The sequence below is a fragment of the Schistocerca cancellata genome, chromosome 2 (genome assembly GCF_023864275.1).
Source record: "Schistocerca cancellata isolate TAMUIC-IGC-003103 chromosome 2, iqSchCanc2.1, whole genome shotgun sequence".
Taxonomy (NCBI): Eukaryota; Metazoa; Arthropoda; class Insecta; order Orthoptera; family Acrididae; genus Schistocerca; species Schistocerca cancellata.
In genome coordinates this window covers 506,088,665-506,115,440 of record NC_064627.1, presented here as the reverse complement: position 1 = coordinate 506,115,440, position 26,776 = coordinate 506,088,665, and the positions used below count along the sequence as shown (strand labels likewise).

Below are 26,776 nucleotides of genomic sequence, written 5' to 3'. Positions count from 1 at the left end.
AGCTTAAGATTAAGATTTAATGCACTAAATAACACTAATTGTCAGCACAGAAGACTGCACTTGTTATATATTGAGGTACACTTACATTTACATCACATGTGCCAAGACGCGGTCTTGCAATTTCTGCCAATCTCCACTCCACAGCAGCTATCGTGTTATTTGCCTTCTGTGCCTACAATTTAATGGAATTATGAATAAAACATATGATTGACGGTTGCGAAACTAGACATATTTTTCTCGGGGTATCCAACAGGCATCACACAACATAAGTAGTCAAAGTAGATGTTGATGTGAAACATAAGTATTACTTTAACAGTGGGTAAGTTTTTAAAGTATAAACCAATGCAAAAATTATTGTGTAGTAGTCGTACACTGCCTTACAAAATATGCATCCTGACTAAAGGATGAGTAACAGCACGACAAGTACTTTTTTTATGCTCAATAGCATCAACTAGTCGGTGACACGTGACCTTCTATGTAGCTGCCAGGTTGCTTTTTGCCTGTATTAAAGAACACATTGTGCCACATGACAAATAAACACAAAGATAGTTACTATTCACCATATAGCGGAGCTGCTGAGTCACAGATAGGCACAGCAAAAAGACTGTCCCTGGATTTTCCACTGTCAAACAATAAGACAGAGAGACAGAGGGTGGCCTAATTAGGGACCCATCCCTATTTAGGCCACCTCCTCTATGTCTAACTGTCTTATTGTGGGAGGTGGGGGTTGGAGGGAGTGGGGTGGGGGTGTCAGCCTAAACAGGGACAAGTGGGTGGCCTAAGCAGGTTGGTTGGAGGGAGGGGGGGTTATGGGACTAAATGGCGATTCAAAAGTTACAAGCGTAAGGTAATGCTTTCTGCTAAAAGTGGGTGGATCTGATCAGAGGGGTCAACCTATGAAGCGAGAAAGCAAAAACACACACAATAGGGTAGGCCAAATCTAAAAACCAGAAAACAGAGGAATAAGAGCAATCTTTGCAAGGCGGAGTGGTCATGAGCACTACTGCCAGAAAACACGAAGAGAGGCCCCAACCACAACCACCCTGCCCCTACAACATGAGTAAGGCAAAACCTTATAACTGAAAATGAACACTACTTTCATGTAGGAAACAGGTCCAATTCAAGCATCCATGAATTGTCTGCTAATATAAAGACAAGAAATCTGGAAAGCTATACTTGGTACAAAGGCCTAGAGACATTCCACCAATATATGGGATACTGCCAGCATGGCTCCACAGCCACACTGTGGGGTCTGGTATGACCAATGTGTAGATGGCATAAGACAGTGGAATTCTTCCAAGAGGAGCTGGGAGAGGGAGACCCATGGCAAATACACAAGGAAGGGAGTTATTCTGCATCTGGTTCACACTATAGATTTAAAATATAGAGATGGAGGTCAAGCCCCTAAGGAGGACCAAAAAAGAAAAGCCAACAAGGAGGAGGAAAAGCAAGCAAACCAAAACCTTCAGACAAAACAAAGTCAGGAGGACAGCCGGGTGAACATAAATAACACCTAGAGAGGGAAAGAAAGGGGCAAAGGGAAAGGATTAAGGACAGGGAGGAAGAAGGAAGGGGAAGATAAAGCAACCCAGAACAAGAAAGGCTGCAATAGCTCAGGGACCTGTGCATGCCACACATGTACCCACAAAAGAGCTGTGACCCCTCTGGCAGTGGCCTAAGCAGGGGCAGGAGGCAGGAGGGGGGTGGGCGAAGTGTGGGAGGGGAGAATGGGATGCAGGGAACTGGAGAAAGGGTAGGGATGAGGATTGGGCAATGATGGGAGCTGGGAGAGGTAAATAGGCATAATCAAGCAGAGAATCAAAAATAAAATGAAACCAGATAAAAAAGGCCCATCTGATAAATCTAAATATATATTTGGAAAGCCACAGTACTAAGTATAGAGGAGGGTCTTCATATTAACCCTATATTGCATGACTTTTTTTTAGGAAACCAGTTTCAATGAAAGAAACATCTGGGGAGGCAGGGCCTAACGCGCAAAAATTATGATCCAGGTTGAACATAACAATTTTGAATAAATTTTGATTAACTCAATAACTTAGGTTTGTTGCCATCCAAAAATATTGATTAGTTATTAATCATTTTGTCGCAGAGAAATGGAAACATAATCTGTGCTAATACTAAGCATCATGTTACATACCTTACAAAACTAACTAGATGTGATCTTAGTGGCATAAATAATTCTCTATTTCAGCTGCTTTCGTGTTTGTTTATGTACACTCTATTTACAGCAAAGATGATCAACTCTGGATTGTTTCTGCCAACATAATTATGCTAAACACAACCTAGCTCACTGTAGCTAGACTGTGTGTGTTGCCAGATGGCATCATCATGCATAAGCGAGTGGTTTCCTTGAAATTGTATGTAAATTTACAGTTTGTTATCAAATGTCAACAAAATGCAAGAGAGATTTAATTTCAATAACTTTCTGTCCTGTTCCAATCACACATTGTGTAAGAGAAAAATGACTCTCTCTGTGTCTCAGAGTGTGACCTATAACTTCTTGCTTGGTTCTCATGATCCCTGCAGGATCTGTGTGATGGTGGCAGCAAAATAGTCTAAAGTCTTCTTTGACTACACATTTTTTAAATCTACCATGTTTTCATATAAACTGCATCACCTTTCTTCCAAAGATTTCTCTTTAAGTTCCCTGATAATTTGTCACAGTTTCTTAGACTACACTGATCTCTCTGATCTTATAAGTATCTCTATGAATTCATTTGATATCTGTTGTCACATCTACTTGACGAGGACTCTGAACACTGGAACAATACTCTAAAAAGATAAAAACAGCATCTTCTATGTTATTTCCTTTACAGTTGCACTACACATACACACACAAAAGAAATGATAAACGAAATTCTTAAAAGTACCGTTGACTAGTATTATGTGAATGGTCTCATCCTCAATTTTAAAAAGACACAACATATTCAGTTCTGCACATCTAGGGGTATTACACAAGTGATAAGTGTAGCACACAACGAGGAAATGATATATTGGTTTGGAAACATCGAAATTCTTAGGTATCCATATTGATGAGAATTTAAACTGGAAAAAGCACATTTCAGAACTCCTAAAACAACATAGTTCAGCCATATTTGTGCTTAGAATCATTGATAACCTTAGGTAGAGACAAATCACTAAGCTGACATATGGAATGATGCTCTGGGGTACCTCATTTTTAAGGAAAAAAGTCTTCATTGAATAAAAATGTACCATAAGAATATGTGGTGATCACCTACAATCATCTTGTAGATATCTGTTTAAGGAGTTGGGCATTCTGACTACTGCTTCACAGTGTATTTATTCCTTCATGAAGGTTGTTATAAATAGTCCACTACAGTTGAAAAAGAACAATGATGCACACAATTACAATATCAGAAGGAACAATGACGTTTATTACTCCACATTTAGGTTGTCTTTAGGACAGAAAGGGTGCAAAATGCTGCAACAACAATTTTTGATCACTTGCCTAGTGATATAAAATGTCTGACTGATAGCAAAGTAAAGTGTGAAAAACTGAGAACGTTTCTGCTGTACAACTCCTATTCTGTACAATAATTTCTATTACTGTAACTTATAAAAGGTGGTTGCTAGGACTTATTAACTCACAACATTTTTATATCTTTTTTTTCTTTTTGGAAAAACACCCTTAGAAATGACCAGAATATAGCCATAGGTACAAATTAATTTGCAATGTGGATGTAAAATGACTCATTCCACATCAGTAAGATCTATCATGCAAAGTGATCTATGGAACATTAAACTAACAAACCAGAACTGTTCCAATAAATCCAAGTTTTCCATTTGCCTTCCTTAATAGAAATGTTACGCGATCACCCCACTTCACAATGCTTGTTGGTACTGCCCATAAATATTGCTCAAGATCTTACTCATAATCTGATATTACTGAGTTCCCTCTATTATAAGTGATATCTTGCATCCATCTATATTTAGAGAGAGCTGCCATTCATTCAGTATACCAAGCAAAAATTTTGTCCAAATTTTCCTCCATTTCCTTACGACTGTCAGACGACAATCCTTTTCTACAGAAAACAGCATTGTCAGCAATAATCTTATAGTGCTGCTGGACCTATCTGATAAATTCTTCACATATAGTGAGGACATTATAGATACTATTACACTTCCTTCAGACGTATCCAGTCCTCCTTTTGTTTCTGAAGAACATTCAGCGTCCAGTATACCATACTGGGTTCTACTAGTCAATTTTCATTGAGACAATCACATATCTATGACAATACTTCATGTATCTATATCTTTGTTAGTAGTCAGTGATTGGGTATAGTGTCTAATGCTTTTCAGAACTTGACCAGATGAGCCAATAGCTGTGAAACAGCACTATTTTTTTCTCACTTAGTTTCAGTAGGGTGCCCGACATATAAAAGTTTATAGGACACATCACAACTGATTATATGACAGGGAAAATGTACTCAATGAAGCATGTCAACAGACAATTACTAAAACATAAAATATACTTGGCTTAAATGTACAAGCTGAAGAAGTGCCAGGATATGGCACAGCAAACTGCCAAAGGAGACAGTTATATTGACTGAAGGGAGATGCAACCAACAAAATTTGGCATTTATAATCTCTAATTACTCTATCACATGGTTAAGATTTTTCACCACAGCTGTATGGAAGTGACAAATGTACCACTTTGGTGCTATTTTTATCTATTATTTCACACTAAGCCTTAACATCATTTTACTGATATCAGATAGCACTAACAGCTGCCTATACACAGCGAAAGTTAAAATCCTGTTGATATTAAACAATGGCATAAGCAGGTTAACATCTCAAAAGTCAAAAGATTATGATAAATTACAGGATTTGCTAATAATGTAGTATTACACTTTGTTTCTGAATATCTTGCCTTTCCTGTGTTATGCCTGCCAATAAACAGTTATAGACTATTGCACCAGAATATTACACTGCATTTTGAACCCTAGACAGGGAAAACTATATAATTTGTATACTTATATTTCCAGGAAAGTGGATATAGGAGGCAGTTTGGCTCAATTATAGCCTCAGGTTTGTTGATGGTAAGTAATTCTCTTATGTCATAAACAGTGTGAAGGGAAAAAAAGGTTGTTTTTCTCTACAGGTGACCAATAGTTGTGACAATATTAAAGCATTTCCACTGCCTAGGATAAGTAGGATGGCTGGTTTTCAGATGTGGTGGTGGTGTAGCATGCAGGTAGAGTTAGGGTGGGGAAAGGAGGAGGCAGGGGGGGAGGGGTGGCGATCTGAGCCTGCTCCAGGCTGACACTGCAGGGAGAGGTTCACCCTCCATGCCCATCCCTTACACCAGCTCATAAAGATGGGGAGTTTTGCTTTATTGTCAGCGTGTGTGTGTGTGTGTGTGTGTGTGTGTGTGTGTGTGTGTGTGTGTGTGTGTGTAAGTCTCCAACTTTAGTACTCTGCTAATGTTGGCCAAAGTGGTGCATTCTTCAAGTGTATGGGCCACTGTCAATGGGGGGCACCTCGTTCAGAATGGGGTAGATTCATTTCTTTCAGAATAAATTCATGGGTGCAATGAGTAGTCTGTGTAGAAAAACTGAATTTCTCTGAGAGACACTCTGAGACATCCTCCATACAGTGATGGTCCTGTAAACGATCTTCATTTGTTGGGTGGTGTTCCCGTTCACTTTCTCTCTTCTCATCCTTTTATTTGTCATAGTCCTGATGGTCCTGACAGTGGCACGGTTTCTAGGTCTGTTTTTGTTTTGTTTTGTTTTAGGGCACAAAAACAACTTGGGTCATACGCACCCATGTCAAAACTATAGAACATTAAGACAGGGGGAAGTTATAAAACAACTACACGTCAATCCCAATCAACATAAGAGAAGACAGCTAAAAACAGGGACATGGAGAAAGGTCTATAGAATACACCATAGAGAAATGGAGGTCCACAACTTAAATTTGAATGGCCTTCTCCATATTGCTGCAATGGATGAAAAGTGAACCACGGTCGACAACCCGCCCATAATTTGCTATAACAGCTGATAACTCGGACAGCAGTCCCAAGCGGAAATGTAAATGATTAAAAAGTGGGCACTCCGTCAGGAAATGGCGGACAGTTAACACTTGGGTGCAATGTGTACAAAGTGGTGTGGGAGTGCCACTTTAACGACGATGGCTAAAAAGGCAGCGCCCAATACGCAACCTATTTAAAATGTCCACCTCGCGGCGGGAGGACCGAGAGGGGGTCGTCCAAACCGCTGGGAGAGGCTTAATTACCTGGAGTTTATTCCCTTGGAGGGAGGACCAGTGGTGATGCCAACATGACACCACCTTCTGGCAGGTGGCAACAAAGAGATCATCAGAGGGAATATAAGAATTAGTGGGCTGGGGCACGAGGAGTGCTGCTATGACAGCAGCATGAGCAGCGTCATTTCCTGTCAGACCGACAAGACCAGGAACCCACATATCAATTACAGTGGCTCCATCAACAGTGAGCAAGTGACGGTTTTCTTGGATCTGTTGCATTAAGGCTCTTCTTTTTTTCTTATTATAAATGGCTCTGAGCACTATGGCACTAAATATCTGAGGTCATCAGTACCCTGTTGCATTAAGGGATGGGCATTGTACAGTACACAGAAGCTTTGTAGGGTGCTGAGAGAGTCTGAGCAGATAACAATTGAAAATCTTGTGTCGCCGGATGCACTCAGTGGCCTGATACAGGGCAAAGAGTTTTGCTGTACATATGGAGCAGTGTGGTGGAAGCTGTACTGAAAAACGCCAATGACGAAGGCACACCAGACACCAAGGTCTGTCCGGGAACCATCAGTGTACACAAAGGTATAGTCGTGAAGTTCATGAAACTGAAGGTGATAGAGCAAGACTGGTTTAGTGTCCTCAGGAAGTGAATCAAGAACAATGTGAAAATGGGCTGCCACACTAAGCCAAGATGGTGAAGGTTTTACACCCACTGGAAAAGTTGCAGGGAGCGAGAAGTTAAACTGGTGAAGCAATAGCCAAAAGCGAACTCCTGGAGGTAACAGGGAAGAGGTATGCACCCCATACAGGTGATCAAAGGAGTCATCAAAGAAGGAGGCATAGGATGAGTGGCCATGCATGGCAGACAAACTGCATACATATCTGCTGAGGAGAAAGTCACAGCACTAGGACAGCAGTAATTCGGCAGCTTCTGTATACAGACTCTCAACCGGTCTAGTGCAAAAGACACCAGTGAATGGCAGACAGTATTGAGACACTGTAAGAGGGAAAGACGTGCAGATGCATAAACAAATCACCCATAGTCTAGTTTCAAACAGACAAGGGAGCGGTACAAACAGAAGAGAGTAGCTCGATCTGGATCCCAGGAAGTACCACTGAGGACATGTAGAACACAGAGACCATGTACAGTGGACTGCCAGGTAAAACACGTGGGAAGATCACGAGAGTTTCCTATCGAGCATGAGCCCCAGGAATTTTGTAGTTTCAACAAATGGAAGGGCAACAGGCCCAAGATGTAAAGATTATGGTAGAAACCAAGTGCGAGGCCAGAAATTCATACAAACGGTTTTGTCATTGGAGAAACGAAAGCCATTGTCGACGCTCCATGAGTAAAGACAATCGAAACGTCACTGAAGACATCGCTCAATGCGACAGGTCTGTGGAAAACTGCAATAGATGGCAAAATCGTCAACAAAAAGGGAGCCGGAGAGGCCTGATGGGAGACAGACCATTATAGAGTTAGTGGTGATAGCAAAGCGGATGAGGTACACTGCTTTCCTGGATAAAGGTGTCAGGTAAGGCAGAAACCACATGGACCTTGAAAACTCGGTCTGCTAAAAATTTCTCAAGGAACCGGGGCAGGCGGCCACATAAGCCCCATGTGTAAAGAGTACAGATGGTACCAGTCCTCCAGCAGGTGTCTTAGGCTTTCTATAAATCGAAAAACAGTCTAGGATTTCCGTGGAAAACCATTCATGACTTGGATCGACAAAGTGACTAGATGGTCAACTGCAGAATGGCACGCTCGAAATCCACACTTTGCTGTGGATAATAAATTGTGAGACTAAAGCCATCATACCAGCTGAGCATGAATCATACGTTCCATCACTTTGCAAACAGAGCTGGTGAGAGAGATGAGGCAGTAGCTAGAATGAAGGTGTTTGTCCCTACTTAGCTTAGGTATGTGTATGACAGTAGCTTTGTGCCAGCATCTGGAAAACGTTCCCTCTGCCCAGATGCAGTTGTATGTGTTAAGCAGAAAGTGTTGCCCACAAAAGAAAGGTGCTGCAGCATGTGAATGTGGACAGCGTCTGGACCTGGGGCGGAGGTTCGGGATGAAGTGAGAGCATGATCTAGCCCCCTCATAGTAAAGGAGGCATTGTAGCACTCACGATTCTGAGAAGAGAAGGATATCGTCTGAGCCTCCTCGGCTCATTTCCAATGGAGTAAGGCAGAGTGCTAGTGGGAAGAGTTCGAAATTTCTGCAAAATGGCAGCCCAAGGTGTCAGAGATAACAATAGGGGCCACAATGACATCATCTGCTACTGTCAGGCTGGAAATAGGGGAATGGATCTTGGTCCCAGAGAGCCATCAGAGGTTGACCCACATGCAGAGGAGGGACTGGAACTGTTAAAAGAACTAGCGAATGAAATCCAGCTAGCTTTTTTGGTATCCCAAATAACACGACAACACTGCGTACACATCTGTCCATAATTAATGCAGTTTGCCATAGTAGGATGATGGTTAAAAATGCAGAAGCACGTCTCCACGTGTGAATTGCATCACGGCATGCCTCAGTCCACCAAGGGACCGGACACGGTGCTGTAAAGAAGAAGTGCAGGGAATAGAACGTTCTGCAGCAGTAAGGATAAGGTTTCTGAAATAGTCCACCAGGTCATCACAACTCGGGAAACTGTGCACGTCGAATTTCACCAGGGAAGAGTAAAGCCACCAGTCAGCCTTAGTAATCTGCCATTTGGGTGGGCTCATAGAGGGGGTAGGTGTCAGCAAACGGATAGCACATGGGAAATGGTCACTCTAGTAGTGTCAGAAAGAATGGACCACTTGGGACGATGGTCTGGTTGGGCATAGCAGAAGGATAGGTCCAAATGGGAATAGGTGTGTGAGAAGGCAGAAAGGATTGTGGGTGCTCCTGTGTTTAAGGCAGAAGAGGTTAAGTTGATTAAGGAGGTCAGCTAAGAGGACACTTCTCTGACGGGTTCTGGGAGAATCCTAAAGGGGAAGGTGTGCTTTAAAGCCACAGAGCAGCTGAAATGGGTGAGGCAGCTGCCCAATAAGCTGGAAGTCTGCCCTGGTAATATCGAATGATGGAGGGGCATAAATGGTACAAAGGGAAAACATCAGGTGAGGAAGGAAAAGGCGAACTGCGAAAGCTTGAAGACTGTTAGCCAGGGACATGGGTTTACTATGAACATCATCCTGTATGAGCAGCACGACTTCCCCATGAGATGGAATGCCTAACTCATGGGGAAAGTCAAAATGGACCAGGAAGAAATGCAAAAGTTCAAAGCAGTCGTGAGGACACCATTTTAGTTTCCTGAAGGCAGAGTACAAGGGGGCACTGCGATTCTAGAAGCAGCTGTAAGTCCTCTTTGTTGGACTGAAGGTCGCAAACGTTCCATTTGAAGAGAGTCATAATGAGGAAAAAATAAGGGGTGTCACCTCGGCAGCTGCCGAGTGCCAGCCTGTGAAGTCTCGCTGCTACAGGGCACACAGCAGAAAAACAGTTGGCGGTTTGTACGGACGACACGAAGGCCGGCCAGGTGACATTGTCAGAGAGGATCTTCGAGTCAGCGAAGGAGAAAACCGTTTGCCTTTGTTGGACTTCTTCGAGCCTTTCTGGTTAACAGAGGAAAACTCGGGTGTTGGTTGGCTGGAGGGATGTAGGAAGTCTTCAGGGGAGTACTCCTTCTGTCCTTTTCAGCCTGCTGATTGTTTAGCTAGTGACTTCGCCCCTTGAGGTGAGAGTTTGATGGTTTGTTGTGCAGGTGGTCGAGGGCACGGTGATGCTAACTTGACACTGGGCAATTTCACAACCTCAGAGATGAATCTGAGGTTGCATGTCTATGTGGCCATGTCCTTCATGGAGTGAGACGTAGTGAGAACAGTACTATAAGTGCCAGATGGTAGAACACAGGGTTTGCAACTAGCCAATAACTTGCGAGTGACCATGTAATGAACTTTCTCTTTTACCCAGACAGCCCCTTCATCGAGATACATGGGACAATCTCAAGAGGAGACAGCATGGTCGCCATTGCAGTTAATACAGCGGGGAGGAGACGAACAATCGCCCTTGCTTGCATACCTACTGCAGGTTACACATCCTACTGCATGTCACACGACATTCGAGTGTGGCTGAAATGCTGACACTGGTAGTAGAGCATAGGGGTCAGAATTCACGGTCAAAATGTGCTAACTTCATAACCTGCTTTGATCTGGGATGGAAGCACCACTCCATCAAAAGTGTGGGCACTAAGGAGGAATCTACCTTTTTCTATGACCTGGTGGATGGCAATGACACCCTGATCAGAGAGGTATGTTTGGATTTCAGCCTCAGTCAGACTGTCAAGCAGCCTAGTGTAAATAACACCACGGGAAGAATGCAGAGTTCTATGGGCCTCGACACGAACAGGATAGCCATGAAGAAGCGAAGCAGTAAGCAGTTGTGCTTGAGAATCAGAAGTGCCATTCCATAAACGAGAGCAGGATTTCACGGGGCCAGCAATTGCATCAACAACTTCCTGAATAATAAACTGATTTACAGGACTGACTCTCTTCAGTACATGACACCATGAGGAACCGTGGTGCAACTGGAAGGGTCTTTGAATTGTTATCGTCATTCTGTTTATGTTTCATGGACGTTGATTGTGAAGATGATTGGCTCATTGCGAGAAAATCCCCTATGATTGCCAGTGCCTCCGATGGGGTGCTTCTTCCAACTTCGCAAGGGGGCCCACCTGCCTTAGGTGATTGTTCAAACCTCCAGAACATGTGACAGAAGGACCCATTGGCAGTTTGGGAAGGTAGCAGATCAGGCAATCACCCCTCCCTGGGCCTGGCATGTACCAGGGGGTACGTGTGAATCCCAACTGTCGACCGGGGGCTGGGAATTAGCGTTACCCAGTCACCATCACACGTCAGACGCATGGACCAGCCTTCAGGAGTGCAAAGCGAGGAACCTCAAACGCAGAAGCCGAGGAAGGATACGAGAAGGTAAACAAAGTAAGGAAAAGGAAACTAAAAACAGTGGTGAGACTATTCTCGTGTCAGTGATGGACAATGCGGAACATTCCCAATAACACCCGAGATATGTTCCTCAAGGTAGGGAAGAAAGAATATCAAGGGGATATACATGCAGTATGGAATGGAAAAGATGCTGCAAAGGCTGGGGCCCCATGGTAGTCAAGCACAAACCCGCCAAACAGAGGGGAGGCGCCTGGGGGTTCTAAGTCTATCAGTTCTGTTGTTGTTGTTGTTGTTGTTGTTGTTTGCTTGTCCTTTGATCAGGCAGTTCGTTTAATGTAATGCTCACACGGCTTGGTGTCTAAATGAATATGACATGTATGATTGTATCTTGAATCCCCACTAACTGCTACAACTTTGTGTGCAAGTACATTATGTGAGTAGTATTATTCAACAGTTTGTAACCAGCTCACTGCATCACAGCACATCAGGAAGCTCTTAGTCTCCTGAGTTTTTATGTTGCACAGGGATAAGTGATTATTGTTAAGTTCAGAGGTAAACACAGTATATACATTCAGTGGAGTTCGTTTTTCAGAGCCACTGCTGTAAATGGAAACAAAACTCCATCAGTCACTGATTCTGAAGCAATCAGTGTAGATAGATGGTAGTTCTGGTAGACACTGAGAACTGAGAAAAAATTGCTCCCAGAAGATAATTAGATAGGTGTTCTCCTTTGACCTACAAGACAGATCTAGAAACATTACGAGCCAGGTACCATGACAGTACAGCAGTATGATACTATCTTGTACATTCCAGCAGAGGAAGTTGGAGTCTGTTTCTCAGAATTTGCAGTCATACAAAAGCTGATGTGCCTAGTGTGGTTCAACTGATAAAAAGCACACACTGACAGTGGCGAAAAAGAACAGAGTGACATAGGTATCTGGAGAAATGATTGGTTGGTTGGATTGGAGAAGGGACCAAACTATGTGGTCATCAGTCCCTCCGACCTTGGAATAACTAAAACCGATAAAACCTCACACTATAAGAGGGAACGACAATGGCTATAAAATGACAAATTATTGACAGAGAAGGAAGGAAGAAGGCAGAAGAAGAGAGGAGGGAAAGAAAGTGACTAATGACAGGGGCATGAAGGAAGAAGCACAGGTAGACAAGATAGACACTCAAGATAAAACAGACCCCATAAAGAACGGAGTGGGAAAGCAGAGGGCGTGGGTGAACCACCAAGCCCAGTCGAAGTCAGTCCAATTGAGGCAAAGGGGGGAGCAAGGAGGCCTGCCATCCCCTCCACCCACCGATAGGGTTGAAGGTCAGACCCTTAAATCAAGTGATAAAAACTCCCATCACAAGGAAATCGTAAAACTAGACCAGCCACTGAGGCCTCATCAGCTAATGCCAAAGGTAGCAAGTCAGGAAAGCTGAAAGACCATCGCAGGGCAGCTAAGACGGGACAGTCCAGTAAGAGGTGAACCACAGTCAACATCGATCCTCACGACGGAGGAGATAACCGTGAGTAAGCCAAGTATAGCTGATGCGGAGCTGGCAAAGAACGACAGAGGCTTTTCGAGAGGCCCTTAAGGAGGACCGCCACATAGCTGTAGAATCCTTTATCACCCTGAGCTTGTTTGGCGAAGAAAGAGTGTGCCATTCTGCATTCAAAAGTCCCAAAACCTGACGGCGTAATTCCAAGGGACGCTCTATTTCCGGAATTCCAATAGCAAGAGATGGCCCGTTAGTAGCCAATTTAGCCAGTCGATCTGCAAGTTCAATGTCAGGGATCCCAACGTGGCCTGGGGTCCAAATGAAAACCACTGAGAATCCACATTGATCAAGGAGAGAAAGGGAGTCCTGGATAGCTACAACCAACAGGTGGCAAGGGAAGCACTGGCCGATAGCTTGCAAACTGCTCAAGGAGTCACTACAGATAGTGAAGGACAGTCCTGAGCAGAAGCGGACAGGGTCCAGTGCGCGCAAGATGGCTACCAATTCTGCAGTAAAAACCCTACAGCCATCTGGCAAGGAATGCAGTTCCGTGTGTCTCGCATAGGTGCAAGCATAACCAGTGTGACCAGCAACCATGGAGCCATCAGTATAAATCTCTTCTGAACTCTGGAATGAACTGAGGAGACAGTAGAATTGGTGGCGAAGGGCCTCCAGAGGGACAGAATCCTTTGAATTGATGGAGAGATCAAGACAGAGCTGTGGCCGAGAGATGTACCACAGAGGGGTACGTGCTCTAGCGGAGAAAAGAGGCAATAAAGGGAAGTGCTGTAGCTCAGAAAAAGAGCGACTGAATGCGGTCAGCCATGATAAGCCTACATTGTGACCACTGCCACGGGAGGTTGATGTCCGTGTCTGGATAAAGGAGACCATAATTAGGGTGCTTTGGGGTGCAGCAAATGCTGAGCACATAAGATATCAGCTGTTTTTGGCCCAAAACTCACAGCACTGGAATCTCTGCCTCTGCGAGAAGGCTAATCATGAGGCTAATCCAGAAGGCACCAGTCGCAAGTCGTACTCCACAATGGCGGATGGGGTCTAGTATCTGCAATGTCAAAGGTGACGCAGAACCATAGACAGGGCTCCTGTAGTCTAAACAAAACTGGACCAGTGCTTTGTACAATCACAGCAGAATAGAGAGGTCTGCACCCGAGGTGTTATTGCACAGACATCTAAGAACATTGGAGATGTAACCAGCACGTCCTCTTCAGCTGGTGAAGATGAGGGAGCCATGTCAACTGGGCATCGAAGACCAGACCCAAGAGGCGATGGGTGTCCACCAGCTCGAGGGACTGGCCATCGAGGAACAGGTCCGAATGGGGATGGACTGTATGGCGATGGCAGAAATGCATGAGACACAACTTGGCCACTGAAAACTGAAAGCCATGGGAGAGAGCCCAAGACTGCACCCAGTAGATTGCCCCCTGGAGACGGCGTTCTGCAACGACCACGACGGAGGAAGCAACGTAGATACAAAAATCGTCAGCATACAAAGAGGGGGGCACTGTCGGCCCGGCAGCCACCACTACTCCATTAATAGCAATGAGAAAGAGAGGGACATTCAGCACAGAACCCTGTAGAACCCCATGTTCTCGCTGATGGGAAGTGCTGTAGGAGGAACCAACTTGCACCTGGAAAGAGTGACAAGAAGGAAAGTTGCAGATAACAATGGGCAGAGCGCCACCAAGGCACCATTCATGAAGGCACCCGAGGAGGAAGTGATGGCTGAAACAGCTGTGGAAAGAATGGTGGCAGTCAAAAGTCTGTGTAGACTCATCAATACTACTGTGTAGTAGTACAGGGGGGATGGTAGTAGAGGAGAAGGCACCCCAATCAGCTTTAGAGAAGGCCTCACCTGGGAGGGTGATGGAATGAGATATACTGAAGGAAGGTCAAAACAATCGGGTAATGATTGCTGTCATATAAGTCATTGTGGACACCCCACTGAATGGAGGGAAGAAGGTCGGGACTATAGATGGATAGGTCAATGGCAGAGAAAGAGCCATGTGCCACACTAAAGTGTGTGGGAGCGCTGGTGTTTACGAGACAGAGGTCAAGCCCTGCCAGAACAGCTTCAACTGTCCTGCCCAGGGCGGTAGTTGTGTGACTAACCCAAAGAGGGTTGTAGGCATGTAAGTCCCCTAGAAGCAGGAAGAGAGAAGGGAGTTGTTGAAGAAGGATGGTTAGGGCAAGGGATGTGGGTGGCCTGTCAGGTGGGAGGTAGAGATTACAGATTGTGATTGGAGTGGCCAGATGGACCCTGACAGCAATTGCTTCCAGAGTGGTATGGAGGGGAACCCATTTACTAAAAATGTCCTTGCGGACCAAGGTATCAACACCACCAGAAGCCCACAAGAGGCCAATTAGGTTTTGACAGAAAGTGTGGAACCGACGAAGAGTGGGCGAGTAAGAATTGACAAAGTGGGTCTCCTGGAGAGCAATGCAAGCAGCACAGTAGAAGGAAATAAGAGGCTGCAACTCTGGGAGGTGACACAAATAGCCCTTACAATTCCACTGGAGGATTCTCAAACTGGAGTCCAAATGGGAAGTGAACGGACTGGAGCCAGTCACGCCGCTGAGTCGCCATCCGTCACCGATAGGGATGGGGTAATGTCCATCTAGATGGGGTCAGACTGTTGGCTGGAGAAGGGAAAAGTGGCACCTCAGTGGGTACTGGAAGGGGCTTGCTCTTGTTCTTGTGTTTCTGCTGCTTCTCTTGTGAAGGAAGAGAAGGGCAGACTGCAGCGAGGTTGGACATGGAATTACACCTGGCAATCTTGATGCCCACCAACCACGGATCGTGCAGCCGACATGGAGCTGCAGGTCGCCTATCAGGGGGGTGCCAAGAAGAGGAGTCCTAGGACGGAGCTCCAGTACCGGCGGTTTCCAAGGAGGGGAGCGCTTCTCCAGCATGGGAGGGGGAGCAGCACCAGAAGGGGTGGGTATTGGTACTAATGGGGATGGGGATGGAGAGGGGGAGTGGGAGAGTGAGGGCCAGGCGGAAGGTGTGGGGCTAATGGGGTGGGGCCCCTGGGGGGATCTGGAGAAATGTTACTGCATAACTTGCATATAGTTGTCACCAGATTCCTAGAGCTGTTGACAGGACTTGGGAAAAAACTCCAGTTGCCAACCTCACATTACTATGGTGGACAAAGTGAAGCACTGAAATATCAACTGAGCTGGAGATCCATTTGCAATGCACTCGTAGTTGAAGTGTGACAGGACAAGTGACTTGTAAAATCCAAGAACTGTTACTGCTGCTAAGGAACCACATTGCATGTAACTTCATGTAGGTCATTTTCAGTTGGCATACATGTGGTAACCATGTCAGTTTGTTATCAAGGAGAAGGTTCAGAAAATGGTCATGTTCAACCAGTTCCAGTAACTGATTATCCAGGTAGAGCTCAGGGTGGTGATGTCTGTTCTGAGCCTACAGAAATGCAATCTCTTGGGTTTATTTTGGAGAAAATTTGAAGCCAAGTTTTTGGGCCCAGTCTTGTGCCTTTCAAATAAGTCTCTGGAGCTGACATTTAGCATTGTACATTGATATGGCACAGAAGTATAGGCACAAGTCAATCACGTATAGTGCTGGCGAGACAATGGGGCCTACAGTGCATGCTAAACTATTGATTGTGATGGTGAAGAGTGGATCATCAAGACAGATCCTCGGGGAACTCTGCGGTGAAGCTTGCTACAACCTGGATATGGAAGTCATATAAATAAGAGGTTTTTGATAGACATCAGCAGATGGCCTAGGAAGCTCATCTGTAGAGTGCGGAAAGGAAAACATTGATTTAGGGCGACAAATGTGTGAAAGCACTTCTAACAATAGTGTCCACGTGTACCAGATGATCAGTGCTAGATAAGATTTCACTGAAGCAGCATTACAATGGGAATAGCTCAAGTGATTCAAGACATCATGTAAGTCACTGGTTTATCAGTCTTTCAAATAGTTTGCACAGTCCACTGTCAGGCTGCTTGTAGCTGTGAGGTAAGTTTGGGTCCTTTCCACGCTTCATAAAACTAATTGCTGTTACTTTCTTGCCACTGGGAGGGGATTTGCATACAGCTAAAATATTGAGGATGTGTGTTTCGCTTTCTTTTGTGGGTGTTTTATCATCTGAATGTGGATTGCACTAAGCTAGTGCACCGAGGTGCTGCTATTCACTGAATGGGTCATTGTACTACTCTACTTGTGTGCAAAATAATGTGTAGGTAGCTTCCGCCATGTATTTATGATATAAAAATATGGGATGAAAATTGCTGTCCATACAAGTTTCAGTTAAATGCAAAGCACAGTGTTCAGCAATGCCAAGAGGATTGGTAACAGTGCTGCAGTTGATGGAAGTTCTGGTGATCATTATGGGAAGCTCATGACTTCTATGTGAGCATGCTGAAATGTAATGCCTCTGAATTTTCTTTATGAAAACTCAAAGCTTTCTAAATAAAACAAATGTTATTAACATTGTACAGCTTTATTCATCATGTCTACACATTTGCAGTACCCTGCTGCTAGAGGGCTCTGAACTGCAGTGTGTAACATGGAGGTGTTTAACTTAACTATGTCAATAAATGAGAAACAGAGTGCTGTAATCAAGTTTCGAACATGAAGAGTTCGTCCACACATTGAGCACCCTCTTTTTCAGCATGACAATGTCAGACCACACATCCACACTATAATATGTGCAATGATCCGATGTCTTGGGTTCACTGTCATCAATAATCCTTCATGCAGCTCCAACCTGACCCCATCCAATTTTCATCTGTTTCCACAACTTAGAGAAGACCTTCAAGGACTTTACTCTGATAGTGATGAAGTGGTGCAAGCAGATGTGAGGTTGTGGTTCCATCAACAAAGTAAAACAAAACAGTGACAATATTGCCGTTTAAACTGGTCTCTTGTTGCCAGAAACATGTTCTTGACCAGGGTGACTAAGCTGAGAAATAAACATGAAGACATGAGGAATAAAGATGTAGAATGTCAAAATGTTTATTTCATTTAGAAAGCCTTAAGAGTTCCCACATAAAGAATTCATAGGGATTGATTTTTCAGCATGCCTTATTCATCTGACTGAGGTGGGCCCATATCTGGGAGGTCAGAGTAAGATGATCATTGATGACATCTATTGTTTCCAACATCCCTCTTCAAGTTTTTATTAGGTAATGTGACTTTGCTCATATTCTTTTAAAATTGATCCAGTTAGCTGTGGAGAGATGATGTCTATGACAGTGAAGTGCTCATATGCATTCCATGGTAGTGACTGCAATGTCTTATGACTACCATGGTACAAGTTTCCCGCCAGGAAGGGGGAGCCGAAAAGAAAGGAAACATCTCTTACACAGCATGAAAATAGATTTAGTAAATTCTGTGTTTATTATTAATTCCAGTTTGATGGTCGTTGAAGAGTTGTACTTTGGAGCTAAAGGCTGGTCAATTCGCCTTTTGAGTGCACAGCACAGTGGACACTTTACTGGTTGTAAATTGGGGAAGGAGTGGATGATTGGAAAACTATCACTGTCCCATAAGTCTTCATCAGTGTTCCAGTGGAATACAGGAATGACAACTGGACTGCAAATTAACTGGATATTACAACATGTGCTACGTGTAGTACTGAAGCAAGTTGATTCTCTGGTATAGAGGAAAGGAGAGATCAAATGAGTAATAAGCTGCTCACTTAGTTTGCCTCTGCTGGAGTTACTGCTAGGACACTTCATGTGGTGATAAGCACCGCAGTCTCCTACCCATAGGGATGGTGTAAGTAACTGATCCATGTCCATGAGGGTTTGCAGTTGAGTGTCCTTGCCTGGTGGTAAACTAAATATTGGAGATTTTTACCTTGCTAGATACTGGCACCCGTACCACAACCACTTTTATGCTAGCGGTTTCAGGTCAATTGTTCACTCAATACACCTGCGTGTATTTAGATACACATTTCCCTGGATGCTACATTTGTATCTGCACAGTTATTGCGGTTCACACTGTCATTTCTGATGAGAGGATGCTAGTCTTATGGGAAATTTGTTTTCTGTAGTGCAATGATTCTCATTAGATAGGTTGCAGACAGTTGGCAGAACCCTTCTAATGGGCAGAAATGGCTCTGCAGTTTTGCTGCAGCATTGTCATAAGTAGAATTTAAACTGTGATGCCTTTACTGCTGCCCTCACACCACCTAGGTAGGTGGGGCATAGTCAACATTTGAACAGTACGGTCCAAAATTATATCCCCAGTAAGCGTTTTGACTATTTAAGCTTCTGTTAAACTCATTGTTTAATTATTGAACTTTCTTCCCTGCACAGTTCATAAAGTCAATATTTTATTTGATATGATGAAGACGAAATGAAATCTGTATCCATTAATTACAATAATTGGTACTAGATGACACATATTTGGAAGTTTTATTACGTTCCACCAGATGTGTCTAGTTTGTCTTCCATCCACTTCTGTGTCTGAGAAATTTGGAAACTTGTGGTAAGGTCTCATGGGACCAAACTGCTGAGGTCATTGGTCCCTAAGCCTACATACTACCTAATCTAACTTAAACTAACTTACGCTATGGACAACACACAAACCCATGGCCGAGGGAAGATCCGACCCTCCAACGGGGGGAGCCGCATGGACTGTGACGAGACGCCTCAGACCGCATGGCTACCCCAAGTGCCATCAGAGAATTGTGTGCATTTTATGAAGAGTCAGGCGAAAAAATTCAGTAAGTATCTAGACAGTTTTAAATTTGTATCTATTGTGCTATAATAGCATAACTAATAACAACTTTGTGTTTCCATAGTTAATTATACAAATATTTGGTTTTACTGGTTATGAGAATGGAGAAATGTGTCCCCCCCCCCCCCCCCCAAGAGACAAAGGCTAATTTTGGGACTCAAGGCTGAAGGACTCTCAAATAGGGAAGCTGCTATGAAATTTCTCATAATTTATTAGAAAAACAAGCTGAAACTGGAAAGTCATGTTTGAGGTACTAATGTGGTCAGAAGAAAATCTGCACAGTCTCAGATCATGCATGGCAATGAAAATGACAGCACAGCAAGAAAGAAAACTGATTTCAAGGCAGATTGCTTTTAAGATTGAGCAGGGGCTCGGGGTTTTCAACTTCACAGCAAACAGTATTAAGATAACTTTTCTGATTCCAGTCTTACGAAGAAAAAATTTGCAAAGAAAGCCCATGTAACAAAACAGCATGTTGAAGAAAGAAAACGATTTCTCAATCTGTATCAACACTGGACATCTGAGGACTGGAAAAGTGTTTTTAGGATGGGAAGGAATTTAACATGTTGGCAATGACAGTAGTTTGAAAGTGTGGGTGGAACCGGGAGAGGAATCTAAGAAAGATCATGTTGTGGAAACAAAGTTCAGTTAAAGTATAATGCTGTGGTCAAAAGCTCCAATTACAAGAACAAACAACAGCTGGGAGGATGGTGTGCTGATAAAATGCCCCTCTGTACCGGCATCCAGTGACAATATCAGCCGAAGGTCACAGGGCCTTCAGGGCCTGTTCAGATGGAGTTTAGTTTTTAGTAATGCTGTAGCAGCAATGTGTTCTGAAGAAATGGGAAGAATTAAAGTCTGCATATCAAAACAAACTGTATCATTCTAGATTCCACTGAAGATGCCTTAAAGCAAAAGGTTAAACGTGTCTGGGACAAATAAAAGACATTCTAGCAAGAAAAAGGTGGTTTTTATTTACAAAACGAATATTTCTGTGCTTGCTGCAGATGATGGCCATGCAAACAAACTTGTAATGACAAAGTGTGTTTAAATATGGGGTGAACGTAAATGTTAGGCCGCACAACAGGTCAGTCTTCTACCTCAATCTTTATTTGACATTCACCTTCATTGGCTCCAGCAATCCAGTTACCACCTTTCAACCAAAACTAGACCTCAGGCTAAGCTGTAGATCAATGTGTCAACATAAGGATTTCTTTTGGGGAGGGGGGGGGGGGGGGGGGGCATGATGATAATCAAAATATACGAGACACACTAGTTCCAGAACAAAACATCAAAATGGGCAGTAATACTTATCATTTATACATCATCAATTAGCAGTTTCATCTGTAGCAAAGAAGCCCAGTCTGCAGTTCGGCAGGTGCCATTAAGATTTCACTGAGATGAAAACAAGAAACTGGATGCCAAAAAGCAATCATTCATTGTGTTGTGTGTAGATTCACAAACTGACACTAATGGCAGGAAATGGATGGCCGAGGTGCCTCCACAAGATAACAAACCACATCTAGCATTCACAATTGTTAAAATTCTAATATCATTGTTTGGTATAACTTCTATATTCTGAAAGTGTTTCACCAATTATGAAGTACACGTATAACTGTTTCACTCTCACTAGGATACAACAAACAAAACAATACCAACAAGACTAAAGATCACTGTATATTGATCAACATTCAGGACAGTACCACATTATTATCAATGCAGATAATGTTTCAGTTTTGTCACCTGGCCCCATTTATAGTAAACAGTCAATAACACAACACACATCCTTAGTACCAGCCATGTAAGCCTACCTGCTTAAACAACAATCCACAACAGTATGCAGTACCATAAAGTGACTGGACGGTGGGTGCAAAACTGTCTTGTGTATTCGCAGATGCTTCACCAAATGGCACAGGCGGAGAACCATTTTCTTGATTGATACAGAGATGGAGGGTGATGCACACTGCAATAACTGTGAATGATTGGGTAAGTTTCAAAATATGAAGTGGGAAACTTGAGATCAGTGCATCACTGTAAGTGTTAAGTTCACAACTGCAAGCGAAAGATGCCTACACTACTTTCCAGCATAGTGTCCAATCATACACATTTCTTAGTGGGGGAAGGAGGGAGGGGGAAGAAATAATGAAAGAAAACAACTGTGAAATCCTTTGTGCCAAGTTTTGGCCTGCCATCAAAACCAAGGATCCAAGACATGTGAGTCAACTTGTCATTATTTTTCACAAGATTGTGTGTGTCCAGATTGAGTTTAGTGAACCACTGTAGCTATTCAAAAATTTTCCTTTGAGAAATTCTAGCATACCCAGACCTGGGAACCTGTTGCTTCCATACTTTAAGGGACCTGAAAAGTAATCAAGGAACATAACACTTGCAATGGATAGAAATGTTTTTAGGTAAATGTGAATTGATTCCAAACATATAAAAATATCAAGAATCATACTCTAATGGAACATGGTGTATATATTTCTTTTGCATCCTATGAATTGCTAAAAATTTAGTTAATAAATAACTTTTCATGAAACTTTGTTTGCCGTGATTGTACTGTTCAAGCAGTGTCAACAATTATGCTCCCTTGAACATGTGAATGATAACTCTTGTTTATAGTTTCACTCCTTGTTCTCTTACAAAATTATCAATCTTTAAGAACAGTACAGGAGGGAAAAATTATGAATTTATTCAGCACAAGCAAGCAGTAAGAACATAGTATAAAACAGGAAAATGTAAATCTTGCAACAGCAAGATCACAGACAACTGAAGTCTTGAATTCACTTTTCAGTACTTCAACTACTTAAATTTTTAAGTAACATGCTCCATCGACCATAATAATAATTTTTCACAATGATGTGGAATGTGGTAGCTTACAAATGCAGCACATTTTCTCAGTGAAAAATGTGGCAACACACTGACAATTTACATGATGGTCTTCGAAATTACTCAAACTACCTGTAATGTTTACTACTTGAAACTTAACATTAATGCATTATCTTTCTCTCCTATCCTGCTACATACATATGTATTGGAAGATACAAAACATGTTTTTTTTTTTAATTCCAAAACTCCAACAGGTTTATTTACATCCAAACCAGATTATGCACCAGAATGCCAATGTCAGTGAAGGTGATGGCAAATGTTACATCTTCATGTTAGTCCATGTCTTATGCCAACATTTGTGATGTCAAAGCAGATTTTATAGAAAGTACAGTATGCTCTTCATTAGTAAGGTCAACATAATCCAGGATGAGAAAGCACCAGTTCACATTAAAAGTTTTTTTCTGGTGTAAGTCGTACCTTCCCCCCCCCCCCTCCCCCCGACCCATGAATCAGTGCAATAACAACAGAGGGATATCTGTTGAGAGGCCAGACAAACATGTGATTCCTGAAGAGGGGCAGCAACCTTCTCAGCAGATGCACAGGCAACTGTCTGGATGACTGACTGATATGGCCTTCTAGTGTCGACCGAAGCGTCCGATCCCACGCGTCGGCTTTGACCCGTGACGTAAGGGTGTTGTGTGTGACGTCATGACGGCGCGGTGTTTGGTTTGAGTGTGACTGTCTCCAGTTCTGTTTTATCTTATTTTATTTACTTTTCTGATCTGTTCGTTCTATCTGGTGAGTTTTTTTTAATTTAAAAACGCTTATTACTTATTTTAATTATCTGTTTCCTCCAATTTCTGTTTTAGTTTATTATATTTATCTTTCTGATCTGTTCGTTCTATCCCGTGAGATTTTTTTTTAAAAAAAGACAAAAAACACTAATCAGCTACTGAAGCATCTTTGTCTTCTATGGGTTGCAGGGGTTATGACCCCTGGGGAGGTGGGTGGGTATTCATGCATGGCTGTCTTCATTTACACGTTGTAGCTACGCAAGGTGTCTAAATTTGTTTATATTTAGTTTGCTCCCCCCCCCCCCCCCCCCCCACCCAAAACACCCCATTTCCCGCGCTTGTCCCGTTAGTGTCATTAGGCTTCTTGTGGAAAGTGTGTGTGTGTGTGTGTTTTTGTTTCCGCCATATTTGTGACGTCATGGGTCAAAGCAGACGGGCGGAATCGGACGCTTCCGTATTTCCGCCTTTTACCATCAAACAAAACGGCCTGGCTTTGCTGGTACTGTGAACAGCTGAAAGCAAGGGGAAACTACAACCATAATTTTTCCCAAGGGCAAGCAGCTCTACTGTATGGTTACATGATGATGGCGTGCTCTTGGGTAAAATACTCTGGAGGTAAAAATAATCCGCCATTAGAATCTCCAGACGGGGACTACTCAGGAGGATTTCGTCATCAGGAGAAACAAAACCGGAATTCTATGGATCAGAGAGTGGAATTTTAGATCCCTTAATCCAGCAGGTAGGTTAGAAAACTGAAAAAGGAATATGGATATGTTGACATCAAATATAGTGGGAACGAATGAAGTTTGGTGGCAGGAGAAATATGACTTCATGTCACGTGAATACGGGGTTACAAATACAAAATCAAACATGGGTAATGAAGGCGCGAGTTTAATAATTAATAAGAAAACAAGAATGCAGGTAAGCTAGTATGAACTCCATACTGGAATGTATTATCGCAACCAAGTCAGACGCAAAGCCCATGCCTACCACAGTAGTGCAAATTTATAAGCCAACTATCTCGGCAGATGAAGAGACTGAGGAAATGTATTATGAGAGAAAAAATTTTATTTAGATAGTTGAAAAAAACAAAAATTTATTGTAATGGGGGACCAGAATTCAACAGGAGAAAAGGAAGAGATGGAAAGATACTAGGTGAATATGGACCGGGGGGGGGGGGGGGGGGGTGAAAGAGCAAGCCATCTTGTAGAATTCTGCACAAAGCATAATTTAATCATTGTTAACTCTTGGTTTAAGAACCATACAAGAAGGCTATATACATGGAAGAAACCTGGAAGCACCGGAAGGTTTCATATTGATTATATAATGCTTAGACATAGATTTACGAACCAGATTTTAAATTTCCAGGGACAGATGTGAATTCTGATCACTATATAACCTACTGGTTAGGAGCTGCAGATTACAACTGAAGAAACTGGAAAAATGTACAAAATGAGGGAGACAGGACCTGGATAAGCTGAAAGAACAAGAGGTTGCTGACAGTTTTAGAGTGTGCATTAGGCAATAGCTGACTAGAGATGGGGACAGGAATACAAAAGATGAATGGGTAGCTGTAAGAGATGGAATAGTGAGGGAAGCAGAGGATACAATAGGTAAAAAACAAAGCCTAATAGAAATCCTTGGATAACACCAGATACCAAATATCACTGATGAAAGGAGAAAATTTAAAAATACAGCAAATGAAGCAGGCAGAATGGAATACTTATGTTTAAAAAATGAAATTGACAGAAAGTGCAAAATGGCTAAGTGGGAAAAGTTAAGGACTAATTTAAGGATTTAGAAGCATATTTTACAAGGGGAAAGACAGATATGCCTACAGGAAGATTAAGAGACCTTTGAGGAAAAGAATGATTATCAAGAGCTCAGACAGAAAACCAGTCCTAAGCAAAGCAGGGAAAGTTGAAAGGAGGAAGGGGTATAGAGAGGATGTATTAACAAGAGATGAACTTGAAGGTAATATTATAGGAAGGGAAGTAGACAACAATGAAGATGAGATGGGAGATATGTTAAGTGAGAAGAATATGACAGAGCTCTGAAAGATCTAAGTCAAAACAAGGCTCCTGGGATAGAAGATATTCCATCAGAACTACTGATAGCCATGGGGGAGCCAACTAGTGTGCATGATGTACGAGACTTCAAGAAGAATGTAGTAATTCCAATTCCAAAGAAAGCTGTCACTGACAGTTTAATAAGTCATCATTGCAAAATACTAACATGAATTCTTTAAAAAAGAATGGAATAACTGGTGGAAGCCGATGCGGGAAGATCAGTTTGGATTCTGGAAATGTAGGTCTTAGGCTACCTTAGGAGATACGTTAAGGAAAGAGAAACCTAAGTTTATAGCATTTGTATACTTACAGAAACTATTGACTACATTGGTTGGAACACTCTTTGAAATCCCGAAGATAGCACGGTTCGAATACAGGGAGCATAAGACTATTTACAACTTTTACAGAAACCAGACGACAGTTATACGATTCAAGAGGTATGAAAGGGAAGAAGTGGTAGAGAAGGGAGTAAGACAGGGTTGTGACCTATTTACGCTGTTATTCAACCAGAACATTGAGCAAGTGGTAAAACAAAGCAAAGCACAATTTGGAATGGGAATTAAAATTCAGGGGAAAGAAATAAAAACTTTAAGGTTTGCGGGTGAAATTGTAATTCTGCCAGACACATCTGAAAGGTCAACAACAAGAAGTCGTTTGCAAACAATAATGTCCTCTGGCCATCTGAAAGGTCAAATTTAAATATTTTGGGATTCTGTGATTGATTTTGTAGATGAAAACTCTGTTGGCATTTTATACCTGGTCGTTATCAAACAGTTATTCTAAGCAAATAGTACGAAAGTGCTTCCAGCTAATTAGAAATTGAGCTGTACACAAGCCGTTCACGGTCAAACAATTTGTAATATAATCATTTAAAATTATAAATAATAATAAATATACCACTGGATAGGGATTTTTTTTTATAACTATAGATAATTCTTGCACAACTGTAGTGTAGTCTTTCGAGCATCTATTTATTAGACCTTCCATAACAAAAATTCAATTAAATTAAAAAAAAAATATGTTGCTGAACGTGAATCCTATTGCTCGCGATGGAGCTTACCTGTCGCCCAAAACTTTAAATTTACAACTGAGATACTTGCCTCATTTTCGAAATCCTGCACTACTCTCTCCAGCCCGGTAACCATCCCGCCACTTATTCGAATTCTTGTCCGAATCCTGGCTAAGAACAAAACAAGAAAGACCTGTTGATTGCCAAATAGGGGTATCCGTAGATTTCGCGCCAGTAATTGGCGCATCTAGAACTTCTCACAAACCTGTTGCTTTGGTATTTATTTTTTTATTTTGCATCCAACATCAACTGATTGCAAAAAAAGTTTTTTTTGTTCCGGTCTTCTGATAAGTCAGAGACTTACTTACTAGAGTTACATATTATTGCCTGGCACTTTTATCTACACAGCTTTTTCTAAATTTAATTGAGAGGACAATGTTACATATATGGACTATACATGAAAAATTGTTATTACAATGCTTAGATTAAGGAATCTACAGTTTGTGCCATAGTTTTCAGTAGTGGTGGGAAGGAAATCGCGTATCTGTTAGAAATCACAGTGACTGAGAAGTCACAGATATCACAGTAGCAACTTTACAGAATCTAATTGCGATTTCAGTCACAGTTAGCAGTC

At 42.6% G+C, this 26,776-nt stretch overlaps 1 protein-coding gene across 2 annotated transcripts in view; it reads right to left on the bottom strand.

Annotated features, from left to right (window-relative positions):
* LOC126146479 (uncharacterized) overlaps positions 1-26,482 on the bottom strand; it is a 35,804-nt gene extending 9,322 nt beyond the window's left edge. The window contains exons 1-3 of one of the 2 annotated variants that reach the window (XM_049915624.1): positions 26,408-26,482; positions 26,234-26,313; positions 86-172 (exon numbers count right to left, since the gene is read on the bottom strand). In XM_049915624.1, the coding sequence (XP_049771581.1) occupies positions 86-172; positions 26,234-26,313; positions 26,408-26,441 (201 nt within the window). In that variant the 5' untranslated portion in view covers positions 26,442-26,482. The other variant, XM_049915623.1, reaches the window with a different exon arrangement.
* Between the last annotated feature and the right edge of the window lie 294 nt (positions 26,483-26,776).